A 21352-nucleotide genomic window follows, 5' to 3' on the forward strand; every position below is an offset into this window, starting at 1 on the left:
GATCACCTTTGCTTATTGCACATAACCCATTGTCCAGATCAACAGCGTCGTTGCTTTCTTCACTTCGATTCTAGCCCCGGTTTTAACTGTCTCTCTACTTCTGTTGATAGAGATAAATCGGTTCTGTCCATCTATACATCAGTTGCTTATACACAACACTCTGGGGATCTGATACATCCTTTGATTTCCTTCCTCTTCTCTCTCCCCTTTCCGGCTGTCAATATTGCATTGCTTCTTATATACTGCTCTGCAGCTATTTCGATCTCCTTACATTTTTTTCTTTTCTTTTTTTACGACCCAAACAGACCTAGCTCGGAATCCCCGGTGATTTTGGGCGGACAAAAGAGGTCGATTGGAGATTGAGAGGAGGACGCGGAGGAATTTCTACTGTAAGTTGGCCTTACATCTTCCATGGCTCTTTCTGGAGATAGTGGCGATGGACTTAGGTCCTGACATTCGCGATAGGCCTGGCTTCTCACCTTTCCTCTGCTCCATCAGCTGTGGGTCTTTGAGATTGGATCAAAAGCAAGCAAAGCAGTTTGAAGTACGACCATCCAGCTCGAGAAATAGTATACACAGACCCTACATCATCACTCGGGTTGCCATCAATAATGGAAACCGCAGAACCAGTGTCATATGAATTCCCAGGCCATCCCATTGGCGCCATCGCACCTCGTCGCATGATGAACTCTGGGGTTGGCCACAACTTCCCCTTCTACACCAATCCAACCACTTCCTTTCCACTGTCATTCCAGCAATCGTCCTCAGCTACCTATGGATTCGGCCATACGCTCAACAACCACCATCACCACCATCATCCTCCCAACAATCACCACCAGGGTTATCAGCACTTCTTCATAACCGGACATCAACACCAACTCAATTCACAACCAGTGCGCCTATCGTCGGAGCCACCACCCGCTCAGCTCATCCCCGACATCCGGCCTGCGAAGAACGCTTTCAACCGGGTGGCCAGAGACCCTTTGGTCAAGAATGATCCCGACCTGGCGTTGCAGAAAGCACGGTCACTCCAGTCGTCAGCCCAAAGCAGCGCCCCGCAAGGCAAAGACCCTTCTAGTCTCAACGAAGCCGAGTTCTCAACCGAGGTGGACAACCTCATGAAAGCAATCCAGGCCAAAGCAACCGATCCGCAACCGTCGACCGTACAGTCCCTCCCACCGCTACAACACTTGACTCACGGGGTCGCCAACACAATAGCCCAATCATATACTATCCCCCAGCCCCAAGTCCCGAATCCATGTACCGCCGTCATGTTCGAGGAGCCTGCGTCTCGATCCGGGAAGAAACGCAAATACACCTGCACCCTTCCGCACTGTGGGAAGAACTTTGCGCAGAAAACACACCTGGATATCCACATGAGGGCCCATACGGGGGATAAACCCTTCGTGAGTAGCCTGGTCAAGAAACGCCGCGCGAGTCATTGCTGACCCTTATGATGACAGATTTGCAACGAGCCGTCCTGTGGGCAGCGTTTCTCGCAGTTGGGGAATCTCAAGGTTAGTCCTGTTATTGCTGGAACTCAACAATCATATCGGGATGTTGTTGTCTAATGGGACCTTTACTCCAGACCCATCAGCGACGCCATACAGGAGAAAAGCCCTTCTCTTGTGATATCTGCCAGAAGAGATTCGCCCAGCGCGGCAACGTCCGTGCCCACAAGATCACCCACCAACACGCCAAGCCATTTACCTGCCTCTTGGACGAATGTGGGAAGCAATTTACCCAGCTTGGGAATCTGAAGGTGCGACGGGACCGCGCTGTATATTGTTGGAATCGGACCCCCAGCTAACTATATCATAGTCACACCAAAACAAATTTCACGCCACAACCCTACGAGACCTTACCCTCAAGTTCTCTCAGGTAACAGACGGGGACATGGTAACTCCACAGGACCGAAAGCTGTGGGAGTACTTTGCCACTCTATATAAAAACAGCAACAAAGGGATCAAAGGCCGCGGCAAAGACCGCCGGATCTCGCCGACTTCAAAGTCAGAATCGGGGTCAGGAAGCCGAAGACAATTTCAACATTTGGACAGGCTCGATGGAAAGGCACGACGTCCGAGTTACGAGGACTCCTCGGCCTGCACTGGGGTTTCAAGTAGTGACGAAGATGACATGGAGCCTTATTATTTGGAAAGGCAAGCTCATTGACGGCTTGCCTTACATACCCTTTGTTTTTTTTGCTTGTTGTATTTCTTTGTATGCTAATGTTACTACTACGATACCATATTCCTGGCTGGACTGTCTCCGCCAATTTGACTTGGGCAATTTCCGGCGTTCCTTCACTCTCCGCGCATCACTAGATGCTGATAAGCATGGCCGCTGTGTTGAAGAATTTTCATATAGAATACAGAATATGTTGGTGTATAGACATACAAAAAGTATAGTTCAGATATAAACATAGTTAAGGACCCTGAACCCCAACGGGTATCTGAGGTGAAGTAGCGTATTCGGCTAAACATCCCATGTCTCTTATATTGAAACACATGCTCCAAAAAGACCTCCATCCCTTAGACCTTCGAAACCAAAGGAGGTAAATGTATCCGCGTATTCTCATACACCAAGAAAGTGACCCAAGTACTCGGCAGCACTCTAAACAAATTCGGCCCTAAGCCTTTATAAAAGCCTGCAATACCCTCACGGGTCCAAATCTGCACAACGACATCGCGGATGCCGCGATACGCAAGATGAGCATCGTAGGTCTGCAGCCTCGAGCGCAGCACCTGATACGGGTACGTGACGCACCCGGCAAAGATCTTCGAGAAGCTCGAGATGAGGAAGAAGTCCAGGTTGCCGAGTTCGCGTCTCTGCGCCGGACCTGATTCTCCACCCGGAGACATCTGTGTCCGTCGGACTTTTAATCGCTCGTACACCATGAACTGAAGCGCCCCGTGGCTGACTCCGAACAGCGCTGGTAGGAGTCCGCGGTAGAATCCGGGGACGCCCTCCGATCGATAGATTTCCTTTGCGCCGTTCGTGAACGATGTATATGCTCCCGGGGCTCCGGCGCCGGTTGATAACATGCGCGTCTTGATGACCCAGATCGGGTTGGTGAGGACAGACGTTATGACTCCTAGCGGAGACAGAAGGAATTGTATCAGCGGAAAAGGCCATACAATGCTGTGGTGGCCACAAAACTTAGGTGGGGGGGGGAGTGTCTCTCATACCTGCGGCGCCCGACGCAAGAAAAAAGTCGGAAGCGGCCAGCTCCTGCTCGCGCGAGCTGCGGAGTTTCCGCATCCCGTCCTTGAGGTTGCCATAGAATAGGAAGTACAGCGCCCAGCTGCTGGAGTTGCCGATGATGTTTGGTGTTAGGCCTCGGTAGAACGGCGCAACGCCGCCTTCGTTTTGGAATATCCGGCGGATGACGCGGAACGACGCGCCTGGTTTGGGGGAGGATCGGTCGACTGTGCGGTGGACGGACGGGACGGATTAGCTTGCGTTATAGGAAAGGATAATAGCATCAGAGCAGCGACGTACCTTGGAGTCGGGTCTTGATCAAATCCAATGGATGCAGGCAGAGAGTAGAGACGATTCCGGCCGTGAATCCCGCTATGGTCTCCACCGAAGACGACGAGAGGCCATCCTGGCCAGTCATGAACCTTTCGCGGAGCGAATATTCTCTCACTCCGGTGATTGAAGGTTTTTGGGGGGTTGGGAATGCTGAACGTAGAAATATTGGCTTGGGGAGATAAGAAGTTTAAACTTTTAGTCTCCGGGGATTCGGAGCGGGCCCGATGATTCCGCCTGCTGGCGTGAACTACGTAGTAGAGTACAGATGCGTATTTCTATACTGCTACGCCAGATGATTCGTTCGGACTATTATAGAGAATAGAAGATAACAGAGTACACACATAATTCATATCTAGGAACTGAGGAAAGAGGAAAGTTGAGTAATCGAGCGGCCGTCGCCATATTCTTGTCCCGGTACGGCCTGTCTAACCGGGCTTTTCCCGGCTTTCCCAGGTGCGATGGTCGAATGCAATATGGACCAGACAAGGGTAGACTGTTTTCGACGGTCTAGAAATGGAGACTATTCCTCGACTCTGATATACAATAAGAGACAAATTCCTTGGTATAATTCCTTAAAAATACATAGATGTCAATGTGTCGAGACAATCGAGGCCAGCCCTCCTCATCTTCCGAATATACGTTCCAGCAACTCCTTGATGGAACAAATCTAAAATCAAAGACACCCAAGGCGTATCGTCACTTGAAAAGTCTGGATGTGATTGTGCAGGGGAGCATCGCGGGCGTTTCGGTTCTATCTAAGCAAGCGGGGAGAACAGCCTATGCCGGGGGAAAGGGTAGATTAGCGGGTGAAATCGAATCGGTCGTTGGAAGGGCAATAGTACTTGAAGAGAGACGGTCTCGGTTCGCTGTAGGTGTATCCTGTTTTCTTCATCAGTCGCCTGGTTTCGGATTGATGGGGGATGGGCGATATGTACCGAGATAGATGATCAAAGGCAGATAGCCACTGTGGAAACAGCGCATCAGTATTTCCCATTCTCCAAAATTATAATGGAAGTAGGCCTGTATCTTACTAGTGGATGGCGACTCTGGAGACATCAATGACCTTGGAGATGCGCTCCTGATGAGAAACAGTCATTAGCAAATGCCTCGGACAGCCCTTGCCACAAAAGGTTGGGGTCTCATCGAACCTTGGTTTCCTCGGAAAACTGGGCCATATCGACGATATGATGTGTTCAGGTGGTATTGTCAAGGTGGACGGTGGAAGTTGACGGTTTGTCGGACGAAGGGTGGAGTATGACAGACGGTGTTGGTTGAAGCTCAAACAAACTTTTTCCAGGGTGGAAGGACTAAAGCTCCGCCGATGACCTGTGGTACCGGAGCTTTCTCAACTTGAGTTGATCGGCCTCCACACCACCACAGTCACCATTGCTTTCCAGTCCAGTGAAGATCGAAGAAAGAACAAGGAAATAATTATAAGGAATCCTATTACTGCAAATATTTCTCGGCCTCTATTCCCCCTTAATCCCTCTCAGCTTCTCGCGTTTCCATTTTTCGCCGCTCAGGTCAACCTTCGCATTTATCAGCGCCATGTCGGGCGCAAGACATTGGTATGCGGTCCTCCCTCCCCCCTAGCGGCGCATCTCTAATTGAAGGCTCATATAGGGAACAAGATAAGGAGGCGACTGTCTACATCGGAAATTTGGACGAGCGGGTCACAGATAGTTTGGTATGGGAGTTGATGTTGCAGGCTGGGCGCATCGTTAACGTTCACCTGCCGAAAGATCGAGTCACTCAATCTCACCAAGGCTACGGATTTGTTGAGTTCATCAGCGAGGAAGATGCAGAATACGCGTCGCGGATAATGAACGGCATCCGTCTCTACGGAAAGCCCATACGTGTGAACAAGGCCTCCGCCGATAAACAGAAGTCGGTGGAAATTGGCGCAGAGCTCTTTGTTGGCAATTTGGATCCTATGGTAATGGAGCAGGTGCTCTACGATACGTTCAGTCGGTTCGGGAACTTGATCAATATCCCAAAGGCAAGTGCTCTCGGGTTTGCTCGCGTGCCCATGGTTTATTAACACGTTATAGATTGCGCGAGACGAGAACAACTTATCGAAGGGCTACGGATTCGTATCGTTCGCCGATTTCGAGTCATCCGATGCTGCTATCGCTAATATGAACGGTCAATACTTGATGAACAAACAGGTTTCCGTTCAATACGCGTATAAGAAGGATGGAAAGGGTGAACGACACGGAGACCAAGCAGAGCGAATGCTGGCCGCTCAGGCTCGCAAACACAACGTCCGACCACCAGCCCAACCACTACCACCTCAATTCACCGGAGCAGGGCCGGCGGTTATGCCGGCTGGGATGGCAAATGGCGGAAGCCCTCGGCCCATGAATTCTGCACCAGCAGACATGGGCATGGGAAGAGTTGTTGTGCCTCCGAACAGTGGCATCCCGGCACCTTCTCCTCACCAGAATAGACCTCCTGTCCTTGCAAATCCGCTGGCGAATCCGCTGGCAAATCCGCCTCCGGGCTTACCGGCACGGCCGCCACCCTCGCAGGCTGGATACGGAGGTCCACCACCGTTTGTTCCGCAAGGGTTCAACAACGCCGGTCAACAATCACCATTTCCTCCGCAGGGCGCGCCGCCGCCTTCGGGATTCGCTCCTCCTGGCTTTGGCCCTCCGGCAGGTACACCAACTCCCGGGGCCCCGTTACCACCAGGATTTCAGCAACACGGTTACGGTCGTGGTCGGTGAGAGTACGTCTCATGTGAGATACGACTAGTCTAGGGTCGTGGGTGGGGGAGAATTTGGAATATAGGGTGGTGATGTTAGATTAAGGGCCTACCCACTCATTAGAAGCGGAATGGCCGCTTGCATTTTATGAGAACACGAAGTTTTTCTAACACTTTGCAATCCATAATAATCGCTAGCGGAACTTGGCTATATCACTAGAGCAACTCAATCCGTCTTCAATTGTCTCGCATCCTCTATATCATGTCTGCCTTTGTGCTTTTACTCTTCTTTCGGCGTTTCTTCTAAAAGAAGCCTATTGCTGGTTCTATATTCTTTTGTCCGAGCATGTAAAACATTGAGAACATTAACTTCATTGAGTACGCATTGCTATATAATAGGAAAGAGCCAAGGAGGGAGCGTAAACGGGTTAGTGGCAAATGAGATGTAGCGCCCCCAAATAGGGCACAGACCAGACAGTTGGAAAGATAGTTTCGCGACGATAGATAGGAAGTCGAGAGAATGTAAGAAATATTAAGGAAGTGGCAGAGTGGTACACCCATGTGTGAGGCACGCAACGCAGCCAAAGACGTAGAGTAAACGAGTGTCGGGGCATGAATAATCACGAGAAAGAAACAAATCTGGGGTCCTTGGGTCGGCCATCCGGCCCAATATTATGTTTCGAGAAGGTCCGTTCCGTATAGATGCGACGTGCTTCGTCAAAGTTGACTTTCCGTCGTTTCATGATCTTCCGGACTTCCCGTTTGGCCCGGGCATCTAATCCTGCTCTACTGTCGCCGTCCACAACGTTCCCGGACAGATCAAAGTGCGAGGAGGTCAGTCCGGCTTCGATATCCCCAGCGAAGCTCGAGGGAAGGCGATCGTATATGTAATCCGGCACAGTGATCAGTGGTAACCATCGGGAACGAGTGAGATAGAGAGCTGTTGCCTAGTCAGGATAGTTCCTGCGCTGCAAGACTTGATATCGGTTCAACGTACCAGTGCCACAGATCACGACTGTTAGCAGCAGAGAATAGAAGAGATAGTATTCCATCTCTACTGGCCAGGGTACCTGGGTGCTGTCTGTAATAAGAGGGTGGACAATCTAGGTGGCTGAAAGCGGGCCCAGGATCAAATCTTATCTGCTGAGATATTTAGACCGATGTGAAAATAATAAGCCAGCGTGCCAGTCAGGCAAGGTTCTGTCACATCATGGACCTTGAATCATACAAGGCATGGAAGCAGTGTCGCTGTTGGAGTGGAGGATATGCGAAGTAATGGAGGCAGCAGCCGCAAATCGTTCCTATTCCGTACCTGCTGGCACTATCATGATATCAGTGACTGCAAAGAGAAGGCGGTGAACGGCGTAGGTAATCTACGTTTCTTGCCTGAAAAGTATGGCAGAAATAGCAGACTATTCCCTATTCGGCTCGTTTAGCGAGGCCCGCCGGCCGCTGTGGCTGGCCATTCTTGGCTGGCACACACAAGTCGCCGACTTGGGTATGCTTCATCGCGACTGACTTGGAACCATCCATCAATTTGAGTGAGGAGACAGTTGAACCTTCATAATGGCCACCACCAACATCTCTAGCGACCTCGTCTGGCAAATCTCCCGTAAGTTGAATATACCGAGCTCCATGCACACTTTCGCGCGAAATCGCTTTTAAGACGGCGCATTTATCTCTTTTTTTTTTTTTTTTTCGACACTTTAAAAAAAGAGGAAAGAAAAAAAAGATTGAAAGGAAGGGAGAAAGAAACTATCAACCGAAGACAATCCCTCAATTCCTGCAAAAAAAACAAAAAAAGAACTACATATCTCTTATCAGATTTGCATTTTCTTGCTGAATTCTCAAACTTCGATGTGTGGCTAATCTATATCGAATTTCTTCACAGGCAACCAGAATGCTTTTCTGGCCAAGCGCAACACCGGCGGTGGCTCTCAGTTCTCCCGTGATCCCCTGAACCTGCAGAACAAGCACTCTTTCAAGGTATAATGGTTGAAGATTCTCGTCATGAATGATAGTCGCTAATACTCGTTTCTTTCTTCAGTATGCTGGTTATGCCAACAACAAGGTACATATGATCATGAACGGCGTCGCATCTCAGCTTGAACAGTGATATTAACTCCCGATATTAGGCCATTGGTGTGCAGCCGACTGAGAACGGCGGCGTTGCCGTGATCACCAAGAAGCCCAGCAGCTCCCAGCAGCCCGCTAAGAACCTGGTCACCGTTAACTACGGCCCCAACACCTCCGCCCGCAAGTAAGCAGAACCGACCCTTGTCCACGGTGTATACCAGCTCTGCTTGTGATCATCACTTTTTTTTGTGAGGTGCCATGTATCTAACGCGGTTTCTTTGGATAGGATCTACAAGGGTGTCGCCAGCAAGACCGCTCAGAACGGCTACCGCGCTGATATCCGCGAAGACGCCGTTGCCCGCGTCAGCGCCATCCGTCGTTCCCAGAAGGCCAAGAAGGAGGCCGCTGCCAAGAAGCCCCGCGGCGCTCAGGCCCGGAAGGCCGCCCTGGAGAAGTCGGAGTAAAGGGTAGTTCTTCGCGAAACTTTGTTGCAACCACAAAATGTCGATTTATGATGACTCCATGGCAATCCAGGGCATAGACAGCATGTCCATGTAATTTAGCGGGTGATGCCATGGAGGCAGTCCATCCAAAAACAATTCGGGATGGGGAAATGACAACGAAGACGACAAGAAGCATGACCTATGTGAAAATGGGGAAATAATAAAAAGAACCATGATCCACCGCTATATGCTTTTTTTTTCGTATTTATTCTCGTTGTAGATGATGTAATTGAGCGCTACCCTTTTGAGTAGTCCATTCGCTGGGTAGGCTTACTCACACCACCTAGGTAATTACTACCTGTTATATGATCTCGATTGGATTCAAGCCAGACGGCACATGTCTCGGGTTTGGAGGATATTTAACCACTATTTGTCGGGCCGAAGCAAGACTAGCATAATGGAGAACCATTAGTCGCGACCTTATCCGTTGTTTTGTCGTAAAGAGAAATCTGGCACCCGCCTTTTTCCGAACTCACCCATGATCAATGGATCAATTCGGGTATGCCTTGGCGGAACCCAGGAGAGATTTCCAGGCACTGGCGAAAACTGCCGGGGTCCAGGGAGTGACCAATGGACCAGTCCTGAACTAGAAGAGGGAATGAGCCCCGGCACTGACGTTGGTCTGGGACGGGCAGCCGGCAAAGTAAAGATTGAAGCCGATACGTTACTGTCCCTCGCACAATTTATCCGTCTAGACACGTTAGATGGTTTCTATTTCGGTTATAATAATGAGGGGAGAGTGTAAGCAAACAGTGAGAGATTTATCCAGCCACCGCCTGTTGATTTCAATGGGTTGGAAAGAAACATGTATGGGTTCTACGGATGATGTATTGGATAGAACGGCCTGCACTAGTGGAGCTTGCCTGACAACCCCACATGTGATTAAATCCCCCTCCTCCCCTCTTCCGAGGGGTATATATATACGTTCTCTATATCCCTCTTTCTATCACTCTTACCATCACAAACCAAAAGCCACCTCTCTGATTTCTCCTGCAAGGTAAGTCCACAGATTATACGAATGCGTCACCTCGGTGACAACTCTAGCCGGTCATGGATGTCTTGAGACATCCAACCCCGCCAGACTTCCCCTCTCTTACCTTGTTCTCTCCCCCTCCTGTTCCCATCGATTCTACCTATCTATCTATTCTGCTCCTTTCTATGGGTTTGGCTTCATACATCTATTGTCATTGTCTTGTTAACTAACAGACCGGCCACAACTACAGACAAGGGAATCTTTACGCCAAAATAAATAAATTAAGAACAAATCACATCCAACAAATCATCCATCATGGTTAAAGCTGGTGAGAATTCCCGCCTCGCAATCATTATAATCAAGAAGGATTAATTTGCTGATCCAAACTAAATAGCTGTTCTCGGAGCCTCGGGTGGCATTGGCCAGGTTTGCATACCCCAACTTGCTTCATTGGCACTTGACTAATTGCTGATGCTTGATCGTTTATTTTATAGCCCTTGTCTCTTCTGCTGAAGACCTGCCCTCTGATCGATGAGCTTGCCCTCTACGATGTCGTCAACACCCCTGGTGTTGCCGCTGACCTTTCCCACATCTCCTCCGTCGCTGTATGTGCCAATGCACCACCACTCTCCGGATCACCCCTCCGGCCCGTCAGGCATCAACCTGGACCGTTGACCTTTTAACATTTTTCTCGCAGAAAATCTCCGGATTCCTGCCCAAGGATGATGGCCTCAAGAACGCCCTGACCGGCACTGACATTGTTGTGATTCCCGCTGGCATTCCCCGTCAGTAGTCCACGCTTTCCCCGCACTTCTCTCAAATCAGTCTAACGGATGACTCGAACTGTAGGCAAGCCCGGCATGACCCGTGATGATCTTTTCAAGGTCAACGCCAGCATTGTGCGCGACCTGACCAAGGGCATCGCCGAATTCTGCCCCAACGCCTTCGTTTGTATCATCTCCAACCCCGTCAACTCCACCGTCCCCATTGCCGCCGAGGTTCTCAAGGCCGCCGGCGTCTTCAACCCCCAGCGCCTCTTTGGCGTCACGACGCTCGACGTCGTTCGTGCGGAGACCTTCACCCAGGAATACTCGGGCGCGAAGGACCCCTCCACCGTCCAGATCCCCGTGGTTGGCGGTCACTCCGGCGAGACTATCGTTCCCCTGTTCAGCAAGACTTCCCCGAGCTTCCAGATCCCCGAGGATAAGTACGAGGCTTTGATCAAGCGTGAGTGGCTACGATCACAAATCAACCCCTGCCATGTTGAGCCCCTCCTAACAGCATCACAATAGGTGTCCAATTCGGTGGTGATGAGGTCGTTCAGGCCAAGGATGGTGCTGGCTCCGCCACCTTGTCGATGGCTTTCGCTGGCTTCAGGTTTGGATCCCTGTGTTCAATTGCAGCGGCTGTTGCTAATCTACTGCAGATTCGCCCAGAGCGTTATCAAGGCCGCCAAGGGCCAGTCCGGAGTTGTCGAACCGACCTTCGTTTACTTGCCTGGTGTTCCTGGCGGTGACGCCATTGCCAAGGCCGTTGGCGTTGAATTCTTCTCTACTCAAGTGCAGCTCGGAGTATGTTCCACGCCCCTTTGTCTCTATCTTTCTGTTGTTTGGTTTCGTCTCCGATAAGAATTATCTAACTCTCGATACAGCCCAACGGTGCCGAGAAGGCCATCAACATCCTTGAAGGTGTAACCGAGAAGGAGACCCAGCTGCTGAAGGCCTGCACGGACGGCCTGAAGGGCAATATTGCGAAAGGCGTCGAATTCGTCAACAGCCCCCCGCCAAAGTAAATACACCCACCCCCCCCAGCACATCTGCACACATGATCCCCTACTGCCGGCCGGTCGCTTGATATCGCACCTTTGGTGTCTTCGACGGAACATACTTCTGTGGCTCCATCGACTCGCAGATCTCCGATATGGAAAGAGCCCTACTAATCATTATCATCCCGAAAGATAGGCTTTGAAAGAATGAAACGAATTGCTGGAGCACCGTGATGAACAATTCCGGGTGTGCAAAAAGCAGGGATGTAGACACATACTGAAATGAAATTACTATTTATTATTCTCTTCCACCATAATCCGGCCCTGTGGTGCCTTCCCACAAGGAAAATGGATTTGGAACCAGCCGTAGATCTCATTATTGTAGCTGACGCCAGAACAGGACCAGACGCAGCCGTGACTGCCTCAATCGCTGCTGATGATCTCTTGATCCTACGATTTCGACTGCACCGTCTTGATCTGGAATGTTGCTCCGGGGAGCTCGGTTGTCTCTGCTTGAACGGTTGTATTGATACCCAGATTGGAAAGCGCTCCACGTATAATGCCACACGGAAACCAGAGGTACTGGACTCTATTAGACGGCGTCCTTCTAATTGGTTTTGAGGGGTTGGGGAATTGCAAGGGGATTTGTGCCTACCGCTTGAGCCACTGTTACAGCGTCACCCCTGACAGACATACTCATGCGCGCGAATGGTCGAAAGGAACTATCGGTCAACACATAGACACCCTGTATTTCAAATTAACTCCGTCCTTTCAACCTGAAGAAGATGGCTTGGGCGGTCGAGTCTTACCCGATGGTTAGTTTTAAGATTATCGATCTGCTTCCTGAACAGTATAGACCACAAGTCCTTGCACAGAAATTTGATTACATCCAGGTTATCGCTAAATCGGGGACGGTCGCGCGCGAACCTGCACAAAACCAGAACCATTGACACACATTAGCATAGACTCCCAATCCAACAACGGTCACCCCCCCTTTTGTGGAAGACGGCGCACTGTTCCAACCAAACAAACAACCTGACACGTACCGTTCTACAAGACCCTGTCCCACCCGATAACCCAGCGACTCAAGGCGAAAGAAGGTAGTCTCTCTCACTTCCTCGTCTTCCAGTATTCTATCATTGTCTGAGAGTTCTTGCGCGAGCCGCTCGGCCATGGGGACCAGTTCTATGAGGAGAAAATCGAGACATGATGTGCTGACGAGGCGCGCGTGGGGATCCGAGGAGATATTCAGGGATGAACTGGTCGTCTCGAAAGACATGTTGGTCTTTTATATATCGGTTAACCGAGGTCTAAGGGAATAGAAAAAGCGATTTCCTGAGGCGATCGGGTGCGGGTGAGGGGGGTTGCGAGAGATTACACCGGTTGTACTGTAGCTGGCAGTTGAGAGCGTTGTTCGTTTGAGTCGCTAGATCGGCGTTCCCGATGATATCCACCGGCTGATAACGATAAGCCGGTACAAAAATCAGTACAACGATCAGGGCCATCACCCTACATTACTGGTAAAACTATAGATCAGGCTAAAATTTACTAGAGAACCGACTTCAGGGCCTTCGCTTTTTTTATTCAATATGTGTTAGGAAAAGAGATCTTGGATGTTAATATAAAAACCAGTAATACTGGTCAATACGGACGGACCCTGTCGTCGAAAGATGCTATAATGTGTATGTATACTCTACATGATTCTAAATAGATCTCAACAAAATCATTCATAGCTGCCGACGTTCTATTATTCAACCATTTATCTTCAAAAGCTCCATGCAACTGCCAAACTCCAAGATCCGCAAGCACCATGACGCCTTGAAAGACTACCCAAACCACACAGGGACCAGAAGAAAATAGATCACGCGTCATAACCACCTGTCTGGGCCGGGGATTCTGAACTGGTCTGGCTTGCAAATGCCAAAGTTGCTCCGTTTGAAAAACCAGTACTATGTAGATTCCGGGTCTCCTGTCCAGGTAAAAATCGATCGAAGGTATTCAAGGCCGGTCGTTTTGCCGGTCTTACAGGAGAACCATCATCTTCATCATCACTTGCAGTAAGGTCGATTACTTGAGCCACGCTACGCTTATTGGTAGATTGGTGAGCAGCAGACGCTGTTGATGGTTCTCGTGATTGAGTAGGAGTGCAAAGCAAAGAATAGCTTTGCGCGGAAGTTGCTTCTTGCTTTATAGGAGTGACCCCGGGCTCTCTGACCTCTATTAGCTCGTCTTCATCTGACGCTGGGTTAAAGCCATCAGCACCCGTTGCATCGTCGCCTTTTGGAGCTGACCATCTGCCATCAGGTTCTATGACTACCTGTTCGACATCTGATGTTGTTGAGTGAAGTATATCATCGACATACCTACGTCGTTAGAGAAGAATATCATAGACGTGGAGATGTCGGGCTTACTGGTCAACATGCAGTGATTCGAAGCTAGTTGCTTTGGAGCAAATAGGGCATGACCAAGTTGGCGCTTGCTCCTGCAATTGCAAGAAAGACGATGCATCAAAACAGCGGTTATGGGTACAGATGAGCGAGCGGCAGGGAACTTGGATTCGAAGCGTGGACAGAGGGCATTTCAACGACATCACGCTCGAGGTAGCAACAATGTCCGAATCGTCCGCCCTGCTTCTCACTGATGATTGTTAGAAAAATTCTCTTAGTGGGTAAGTATACGCACTTTCCCGTATAACCTGTTCTTTGGATATTGTTTTCCTCATTTTCAGCTCGGCTACGAGAGTCTCAACTGGGTGTCGCTGGACGAGATTGGCAAGAACATAGAACCTCTGCGCATGTTAGTCAAAAGACAAACAACAAAATTCAAGCCAAACCAGTAAAACTGGAGATGAGAGACCTATCTATATGCATTTATTGGTTTGTACTGACCTTTTGGGTGAGGGCATACGTCATGACGATATGGTTTGGATATCCTGGTCTTTTGCGGATATAGTTTGTTACGTCGGCAGGTCTAGTTGTCCCAGGTTTGTTTTTGAGGCCTCTCAGATTGGCCTTGACTTCGTCAAGGTTTGCCTTCAGCTCAACTTGGTGCGGAAAAGCAATATCCGACTTCGTATATTGGGTAAGGCCAGAATCTGCAGCGCAATAAACCATAACCCGAATGTTCGGGTCTGCTTGCATCCTAGATGCTACACTGGGGTTCAGAACAACTCGAAGCTCCACACTGTCTCTTGTTTGTTCTCGGGCTTTGTGGTATCAGAATCATGAAACGTCTAAGGTTCGATTTGCCATTTGAAAACACACCTCTGCATTCAACTGCCGGGGTAATTTGCTCAATTATGGTATAGAAGGGACTATCCTTGAAATTGAAACGTCCTTCCAAAAAATCAGCACTCACTTGTAAAGCAGGTGAACTCTTGGTCCACATACCGGACCCTACCCCATGCGGGGACATTGAAATCCCTAATGGAGAAGGTCTTTGCTGCACAGGCGTGGATTGGCTGAGTGAGGATGTTCGGTGTTGTTCTCCAGACAAAACCTGCGAGTGTGATGGGGACGGCATTGACCGATTTGCTGTGGCATAGATAAATTTCCTCAGGCTGTCATAACGCTCGAATTGTCCTGCTTGGCTGAGCCGCTCCAAAACTAATGGTTCGCAAACAAGTCAGCAGTCTACCCTGGGGAAAGCTCCGGTCGAAACCATAACGGTCGGGGGAAGAAGTTGCAGGATACAGAGAGTATCGTTGAAAGGGAAATGGGGAGAGATAACGGCAAAGAGAGGAAGTAGAGGTATAACAGACAATCAATGATCCTGAGTTGCAGTGAAGCCTTCACCCCGGAGACAGCGAGCCCCTCCCTCCTGAGGATATCTTTCAGCTGCACATTTGTGAGCGTCTTGACCAAAGCTACTACGCTTTGGAGCTCCTGAGACTGGGTGACGGATGTCATGTTTCAAGGACGTATGCCACCAGTTGCTGGTCGACCGCGGTCCAGGGAAATTTCAAGAGATGTAGGACAAAGCAGATGCGATATGTTTGGCAACAAGTTTGTTGAAATACATTTCAACCCACTTCTGAATTCAAATGTTAAAGCACATGAGAAGAATGAAAATAGCACAACATCAGTGCATTAAGTTTAGATCCAAAAGTATCACTAAAGAAACTTGGAAAAGAGAAGATAGACATGTAATCAAATACTATCGGGGAAGTTTGCGGAGCGGAGTACCAGGGACTGTTGATGACATAAGAAGGCTGCCCTGCTAACTTGATCAGTAGGTAGTGTTATCGGGCAGTGGCTCAACTTTTGAAACTTTTATTCTTTCCAACTCGGACCAAGCGAACCAAAACCAAAAATTCATACCATCTTGTTTTTGATAAATTCTTTTCTCATTCATTTCTCTGGATACTGATCTTCTATCTTTCGATTCTTCCATTTTCCCCTAACCGTCGCGCAATAGAATAATGGCGAAAAGTGTTCGAGCCAGTGTATCCAAACGCAACAAGGCAAAGCTCCGAGCCACAGTTTTCGGGCCTGTTGTTGATGCACGAACTGAAAGATTGTCGGCCAAATTGCAGGAGCTTGCCTCTCAGCCAAAGACAAATGAACATGAGAAATCCGACGTGGGATCAGGTACTGCAGAGATAGGTATGTCTCTTATCTTTATGTCTTTCCTATGATTTTTTGGGGGGGGGGTTATACAAAGGCTTACATTGATTGCAGATGAACAAAGCGGTGCTTCGGGACTATCAGAATACAATGAAGGTCAGTGCCCTAGTTTATCACTGGAGGCTTCTTCCACATACTGACTGTTTTAAGACATGGATCTTGATAAAGCGTCTGAAAAGAAAACATCGTCACAGAAATCCGGACGTATCCACAAACGCCACAGCAACAGGAAAAACCGTTCATCTATAACTTTTACCCCACGCTTTCAAAAGTCACGAAAAGTTTCGAAGAGAAAGTGAGAATTTTTTGAGATAATCGACGTTTGTGTATATCATTGATAATTGGATCTCGTCCCAAACCTTCCAACGACATTAAATGTTTGCTTAGAATTTGACTTGACTTCTAACATCATTCCACTTCATAATACCTGATTGTCATATGGGTTTTCACCAGACTTTGATATGTCAGTCTTTATGTCAAGCATCAAACTATCTCAAGATGGCCATATATTCTCTGCATGGGCTTCCTAAATACTTTTTCCTTTTTCACCTTGGGATACATGTATATGCACTCGTATGACAATTACTATAGTAGAGTTGGAGCAGGAAGCTTTCAATAATACTGTTATCTCCCTTCTGGTGAAATCAATGATAAAATGCATTCAATCAAACTACGAAATAAAGGACGGGTATGATTTGATCACTGTAGATGTTTGTGGTTTGAATGATAACTAAATTATCTATCAGGTAATCTTATCGTGATAACAGCCTAGGAAGGGCAGGCGGTGTCTTAACAACAACAATTATACTGCCCGCATTACTCAAAAAGCCCCCTGTCAGCCATGTTAACAACTTGCAACTTATTATGTTTACTGGGGACAAAGAGAGAAAAGAATTACAATACTGACATGGTTGCGAAATCTCGAAATCTTGATCAATGGACATATTGCAGCAGTCATAACTCTGAACTTTTACCAACACAATGCATTTGAACCCTGGAAGTTGGGCGATACTAATCGCTAATATACTCATTCCGATTGCCATTCTTTGTTTCTCATCTGGATTTTTCCCCTATAAGCCTTTACTTCCTGGGTTTGCAATATTTGAAACAGATGATGAGGAGGTCCGGCCGCCGGTGATATTTGATAAAGTCATTTTCATGGTGGTCGATGCATTGAGGAGGTATGATAATGTTACAGATTGGCATCTTATTCTCCTAGTTGACTCTAGATATCAGTGACTTTGTGTACTCCAGTAACTCTGGTTTCCTCTTTACCCAAAGGTTCGTTTGGATAATTTGAGCGTATGCTATCATAGAGTTGATCTGATGTAATTTCATAGCCTCATCCGGCATGGCAATGCTCTACCATTCACGGCATATGCAAGCTCACCAACAGTGACAATGCCCCGACTCAAAGCTATGACAACAGGATCTGTTCCGTCTTTCTTGGACGTGATTCTGAATATTGCGGAATCTGACACTTCGTCGACACTTGCCCATCAAGATACATGGCTGGCGCAATTGAAAAGGCGAGGTGATCGCCTCGTCATGTATGGAGACGACACCTGGCTCAAGCTGTTCCCAGGAATGTTTGATAGGGCCGACGGGACTTCGAGCTTCTTCGTGTCGGTCAGTCGGCTTTTAGGCACCACTTCCTTTCCGAGGGCTGATTTATAATGTACAGGATTTTACCGAAGTAGACAACAATGTTACGCGCCATATAGGCGACGAGCTGCTTCAGGACGACTGGTCAGCATTTATTATTCATTATCTAGGCCTGGATCACATTGGGCACAAATCAGGTCCTCAAAGGTATCCAAGTACACCCGTTAGTTAAGAAAATCGCTAACATGTATGCAGCCCTTACATGATACCGAAACAGCATGAAATGGATTCAGTTGTATCTCAGGTATATCTAGCTCTGGAGGAGGAGAAACACCTTGAATCAACGCTTTTTGTTCTATGCGGCGATCATGGTATGAATGACGCCGGTAATCACGGTGGCTCTTCCGTAGGTGAAACGTCACCGGCCTTGCTTTTCATATCACCCAAATTTCGATCGAAGGGCGCGCATGGCCAAAGCCCAATAGAGCCTATACATGATCTACAATATTATCAGACCGTCGACCAGCCAGACCTTACGCCGACTCTTGCAAGTCTTCTTGGCTTGCCAATTCCTTTAAACAGCCTGGGTGTCGTCATTCCGGAGCTACTTATGATGTGGGATCACGGTAAGATGCTATTCCCATATACATAAGCTATGTGTTACCACTAATCTCTTCTTTCACTCATCAGGTCATGAAAGAACCAAGATTTTGTTAGACAATGCCAGACAGCTGCTCAGAACTGTTAGGGGGTCATTTCCACGTTATGAGTTCAACCCCGATAAAGTGACAGCCGATTGCGATAGTGGCCATGCAGATGGGATTGAAGCTGTTCAGTGTGCATGGTTCCGTGTCCATGACTTGCTACACAAATCTGATGGCTCGCACAACAATGACATACACCTCGACCTCGAATCTACTCTCCTCAGCTTTTTGAGACTTGCCCAAGAATTGATGAGCAGTGCTGCTAGTGACTATGACGTGAAATATCTCTACTTAGGTATCGGCATCACTAGCCTGGCTGTTTGTCTATCTGTACCGGCGATGCATTGTCTACTCTCAACATCCAAGCCGTCCATAATGTTCTTAGTCATGAGCGTTTCAAGCTATAACGCTCTGATGTTCGCGAGCAGTTATGTTGAGGAAGAACAACAGTTCTGGTACTGGTTATTAACGGGCTGGATGTGTTACTTACACATCAAGTCACTCAATCACCAACACACTAATCTCTTTAGGAAAACAGGAACACATTGGTCAGTTTCCTCGGTGCTCGCTAGGCTAGGTTTGGCAGGTTTGGCAGCGTCCCATCGTTTAGTGAGACGCTGGAATCAAACCGGTCAAAAATTTGCTGCAGAGCCAGATATCTCACGAGACTTTTTACGGTCCCATCAGGACATCCTATGGTTCCTGATCATCCTAGCGTACGCAGTCACGGGCAAACGCCTTACTTCTAGCCTCCCTAAGAACGTGCTATGGTGCGTTGTTGGCCCGTCTATCACATTAGCAGCTTTTCTGTACAAAGTTGTGTTTGTGGGATCAGAGTCCCCGGAGCTCCTCACCGACTCGATTTTGGAGCCTTTTGCGGCATATATCGGAGGAATCCCGCTCATTCCACATGCAAGGTTTGTTCTTTGTGGATTATTCCTGCTTATGTTGTACTCGATTTGTACTATGGTGGTACCTCGAACATTCCACCGACAAAATAGTGGTAAGCACAGAAGCCATAGATATGATAGCACAAGTCAGTCACTAATTAAAACTAGCAACGCCGACCAGAGTTCTCCATGAGTCCCTCACTCTTTTCTTGATGACACAGTCAAAGGCAACCAATATCCCGATCTTTCTGCTTCTCGGATTGCAGGCGAATATCCTCTGCTCGATAAACCTCACTGCAACTGAGCTCACCATTACATCCCTGATAATGCAACACGTTACTTTTTTTGCATTTGGGGGTTCTAATTCAATTTCATCGGTTGACTTATCCAACGCATATAATGGTGTTGGCAGTTACAATGTCATACTCGTTGGTATCCTGATGTTCATAGGCAATTGGGCCGGCCCAATTTGGTGGGTTTCAGCCAGCCGACTCCTTCGAGGTTCTCACAATTCGCAGCAGTGGGACAAGAGCGCGCATATCACGGTTTTGACATTTTATGCTACCACAACCTTGGTGTCTGTCATGGTTTCTTGTACAGTATTAAGAGCGCATCTTTTCATTTGGACGGTCTTCTCACCGAAGTACCTTTACACCATGGTTTGGATCCTCATCAACTACTTCGGTGTGAACATATTGGGAAACGCCGAATTGCCGGTCCTCAAGTCTTCATGAAAAAGCCGGGAAGGGGTGTTCATTTTATGCACAAATACTCTTGCCCCACTGCCAAATATGGCTGTCTGCCTTGTATCTATATAGAACAACTCGTGGATTCTGCTATTCAACTAATGCCAGCGAAAAGCTCGTCTATGGCATCCTTTTTGGTTTTTTTTATTTTTTTCGGTTTTTTCACATCTGTAGAACCAGGACGCTTCTTCCTCTCTAGATCACTGTTTTTGCGTACTCCTAAGGCCGTTGGATGGGCGGTAGGGGTCTCAGTGTCGACCGCCGCACCTGAATGGTCTTGGGTCCGAGAGAGGACCTCCCCTATATCCTCTTTTGGAGTATAACTTCGATCTGGAATGGCTGGAACCCGTGACTTTTGTGGTGGACAACCCAATTTTTTATCAATCGCCATTGCTTTTGTAAGGCGAGCCAAGGTTGCTATTAAAACGATACCAAGCGTCGAAAACTGCCCATCTGCAACAACTGTAGAGAACGCACTGGGAGATGGTCAGTGTCTAGACGGAGAACAAAAAAATAAACGGAATTTCTCTAGCTTCCAGGACCTACCAATAACACTTGGGTATGACACTCGTGGCCAAATGTTTGGCATGCTTGTCAACAATGGACTTGCTTCTGCTGGGTGCTAGTTCGCATTCTAAACTTTTTAAGAGATTCATAGTGGCTCGTTTCAGCAAAGAAAGCCATTTCCACCATTTTGTCTTCCCGTGCTGGTTCTTATTCCGGTGGAAAACCAGGTGGAGCACTGAGTACACTGCAGTTACCTTTTCCTTGTCCATTCCATAGCAAGGAAATAAAAGAGCACAAAATATCAAATTTTCAGACCTCGGCGTTGTCAGCGCGATACTCTTGTTCTGCGTAAAATTGCTCGGGGGAGAAAAAAAAGATGAAATAGGGACAAAATCTAGAACAGTGGATAAGATCCGAAAGTCAAGCTTCCAGTTAGCTTTTACTATCGCAAGAACCACTTGGATGGAGGCACTTACTTGACCGACAGGACCCCCAACGTTACCGTTATCGGAGTATCGAAGAACAAGGGCAGCTTACTAATAAGTTGAATAGCAACCAACTACGGAGTAGGCTAGAGAGCGAACCAGAAAGTTAAGTCACAGATATCAGAAAAGAAGATAACTATTGGTATATGTAATCTTAATACTCCGTAACTATCATAGACGAGGTCGCACTATCCTTGATGCGTCAGGTTGTTTTGCCTGGCACTTGGGTATA

General features: G+C 48.1%; 11 protein-coding genes across 11 annotated transcripts; 6 read left to right on the forward strand and 5 right to left on the reverse strand.

The window, feature by feature from the left end:
• The first annotated feature begins 467 nt into the window (after positions 1-467).
• On the forward strand, positions 468-2383 carry P168DRAFT_265663 (putative C2H2 transcription factor). Its single transcript, XM_024834926.1, has 4 exons — positions 468-1406; positions 1464-1517; positions 1589-1762; positions 1822-2383. The coding sequence occupies exons 1-4, from the start codon at positions 612-614 to the stop codon at positions 2170-2172; spliced, it is 1374 nt and encodes a 457-aa protein (XP_024695483.1). The 5' UTR covers positions 468-611; the 3' UTR covers positions 2173-2383.
• On the reverse strand, positions 2384-3709 carry P168DRAFT_309678 (putative mitochondrial folate carrier protein Flx1). Its single transcript, XM_024839323.1, has 3 exons — positions 3502-3709; positions 3189-3428; positions 2384-3094 (listed from the first exon to the last, which is right to left on the reverse strand). The coding sequence occupies exons 1-3, from the start codon at positions 3617-3619 to the stop codon at positions 2532-2534; spliced, it is 921 nt and encodes a 306-aa protein (XP_024695484.1). The 5' UTR covers positions 3620-3709; the 3' UTR covers positions 2384-2531.
• A 264-nt stretch (positions 3710-3973) lies between these two features.
• On the reverse strand, positions 3974-4793 carry P168DRAFT_288788 (mitochondrial import receptor subunit TOM7). The gene is made up of 5 exons (XM_024836870.1): positions 4683-4793; positions 4566-4612; positions 4470-4498; positions 4377-4413; positions 3974-4311 (listed from the first exon to the last, which is right to left on the reverse strand). The coding sequence occupies exons 1-5, from the start codon at positions 4707-4709 to the stop codon at positions 4290-4292; spliced, it is 162 nt and encodes a 53-aa protein (XP_024695485.1). The 5' UTR covers positions 4710-4793; the 3' UTR covers positions 3974-4289.
• A 110-nt stretch (positions 4794-4903) lies between these two features.
• P168DRAFT_309679 (U2 snRNP complex subunit HSH49) lies at positions 4904-6565 on the forward strand. The gene is made up of 3 exons (XM_024839324.1): positions 4904-5102; positions 5158-5533; positions 5586-6565. The coding sequence occupies exons 1-3, from the start codon at positions 5083-5085 to the stop codon at positions 6261-6263; spliced, it is 1074 nt and encodes a 357-aa protein (XP_024695486.1). The 5' UTR covers positions 4904-5082; the 3' UTR covers positions 6264-6565.
• An 85-nt stretch (positions 6566-6650) lies between these two features.
• P168DRAFT_325709 (DUF2015 domain-containing protein) lies at positions 6651-7530 on the reverse strand. The gene is made up of 2 exons (XM_024841040.1): positions 7239-7530; positions 6651-7181 (listed from the first exon to the last, which is right to left on the reverse strand). Exons 1-2 carry the CDS (start codon positions 7291-7293, stop codon positions 6862-6864), a joined length of 375 nt encoding a protein of 124 aa, XP_024695487.1. The 5' UTR covers positions 7294-7530; the 3' UTR covers positions 6651-6861.
• Positions 7531-7740: 210 nt separating this feature from the next.
• On the forward strand, positions 7741-9006 carry P168DRAFT_288790 (60S ribosomal protein L28). Its single transcript, XM_024836871.1, has 5 exons — positions 7741-7853; positions 8133-8227; positions 8289-8312; positions 8377-8501; positions 8604-9006. The coding sequence occupies exons 1-5, from the start codon at positions 7808-7810 to the stop codon at positions 8779-8781; spliced, it is 468 nt and encodes a 155-aa protein (XP_024695488.1). The 5' UTR covers positions 7741-7807; the 3' UTR covers positions 8782-9006.
• Positions 9007-9771: 765 nt separating this feature from the next.
• On the forward strand, positions 9772-11725 carry P168DRAFT_325711 (malate dehydrogenase). The gene is made up of 8 exons (XM_024841041.1): positions 9772-10121; positions 10188-10219; positions 10288-10398; positions 10491-10578; positions 10643-11020; positions 11086-11170; positions 11220-11364; positions 11445-11725. Exons 1-8 carry the CDS (start codon positions 10109-10111, stop codon positions 11583-11585), a joined length of 993 nt encoding a protein of 330 aa, XP_024695489.1. The 5' UTR covers positions 9772-10108; the 3' UTR covers positions 11586-11725.
• A 283-nt stretch (positions 11726-12008) lies between these two features.
• P168DRAFT_231622 (uncharacterized protein) lies at positions 12009-15466 on the reverse strand (the record flags this gene model as incomplete). The annotated part of the gene is made up of 11 exons (XM_024833292.1): positions 12009-12140; positions 12214-12303; positions 12368-12485; positions 12599-12843; positions 13049-13067; positions 13424-13921; positions 13970-14195; positions 14241-14346; positions 14447-14763; positions 14948-15163; positions 15319-15466. The coding sequence occupies 11 exons, from the start codon at positions 15464-15466 to the stop codon at positions 12009-12011; spliced, it is 2115 nt and encodes a 704-aa protein (XP_024695490.1).
• A 355-nt stretch (positions 15467-15821) lies between these two features.
• On the forward strand, positions 15822-16592 carry P168DRAFT_120901 (DUF2423 domain-containing protein). The gene is made up of 3 exons (XM_024832617.1): positions 15822-16162; positions 16238-16279; positions 16334-16592. The coding sequence occupies exons 1-3, from the start codon at positions 15979-15981 to the stop codon at positions 16480-16482; spliced, it is 375 nt and encodes a 124-aa protein (XP_024695491.1). The 5' UTR covers positions 15822-15978; the 3' UTR covers positions 16483-16592.
• A 464-nt stretch (positions 16593-17056) lies between these two features.
• las21 (mannose-ethanolamine phosphotransferase LAS21) lies at positions 17057-20234 on the forward strand. The gene is made up of 7 exons (XM_024839325.1): positions 17057-17364; positions 17420-17464; positions 17524-17812; positions 17868-17995; positions 18044-18414; positions 18479-19495; positions 19551-20234. The coding sequence occupies exons 1-7, from the start codon at positions 17165-17167 to the stop codon at positions 20114-20116; spliced, it is 2616 nt and encodes an 871-aa protein (XP_024695492.1). The 5' UTR covers positions 17057-17164; the 3' UTR covers positions 20117-20234.
• Positions 20170-21249, reverse strand: P168DRAFT_120958 (uncharacterized protein). The gene is made up of 2 exons (XM_024832618.1): positions 20675-21249; positions 20170-20604 (listed from the first exon to the last, which is right to left on the reverse strand). Exons 1-2 carry the CDS (start codon positions 20902-20904, stop codon positions 20223-20225), a joined length of 612 nt encoding a protein of 203 aa, XP_024695493.1. The 5' UTR covers positions 20905-21249; the 3' UTR covers positions 20170-20222.
• Between the last annotated feature and the right edge of the window lie 103 nt (positions 21250-21352).

This window comes from Aspergillus campestris, assembly GCF_002847485.1.
Source record: "Aspergillus campestris IBT 28561 chromosome Unknown P168scaffold_3, whole genome shotgun sequence".
NCBI classification, from domain to species: domain Eukaryota; kingdom Fungi; phylum Ascomycota; class Eurotiomycetes; order Eurotiales; family Aspergillaceae; genus Aspergillus; species Aspergillus campestris.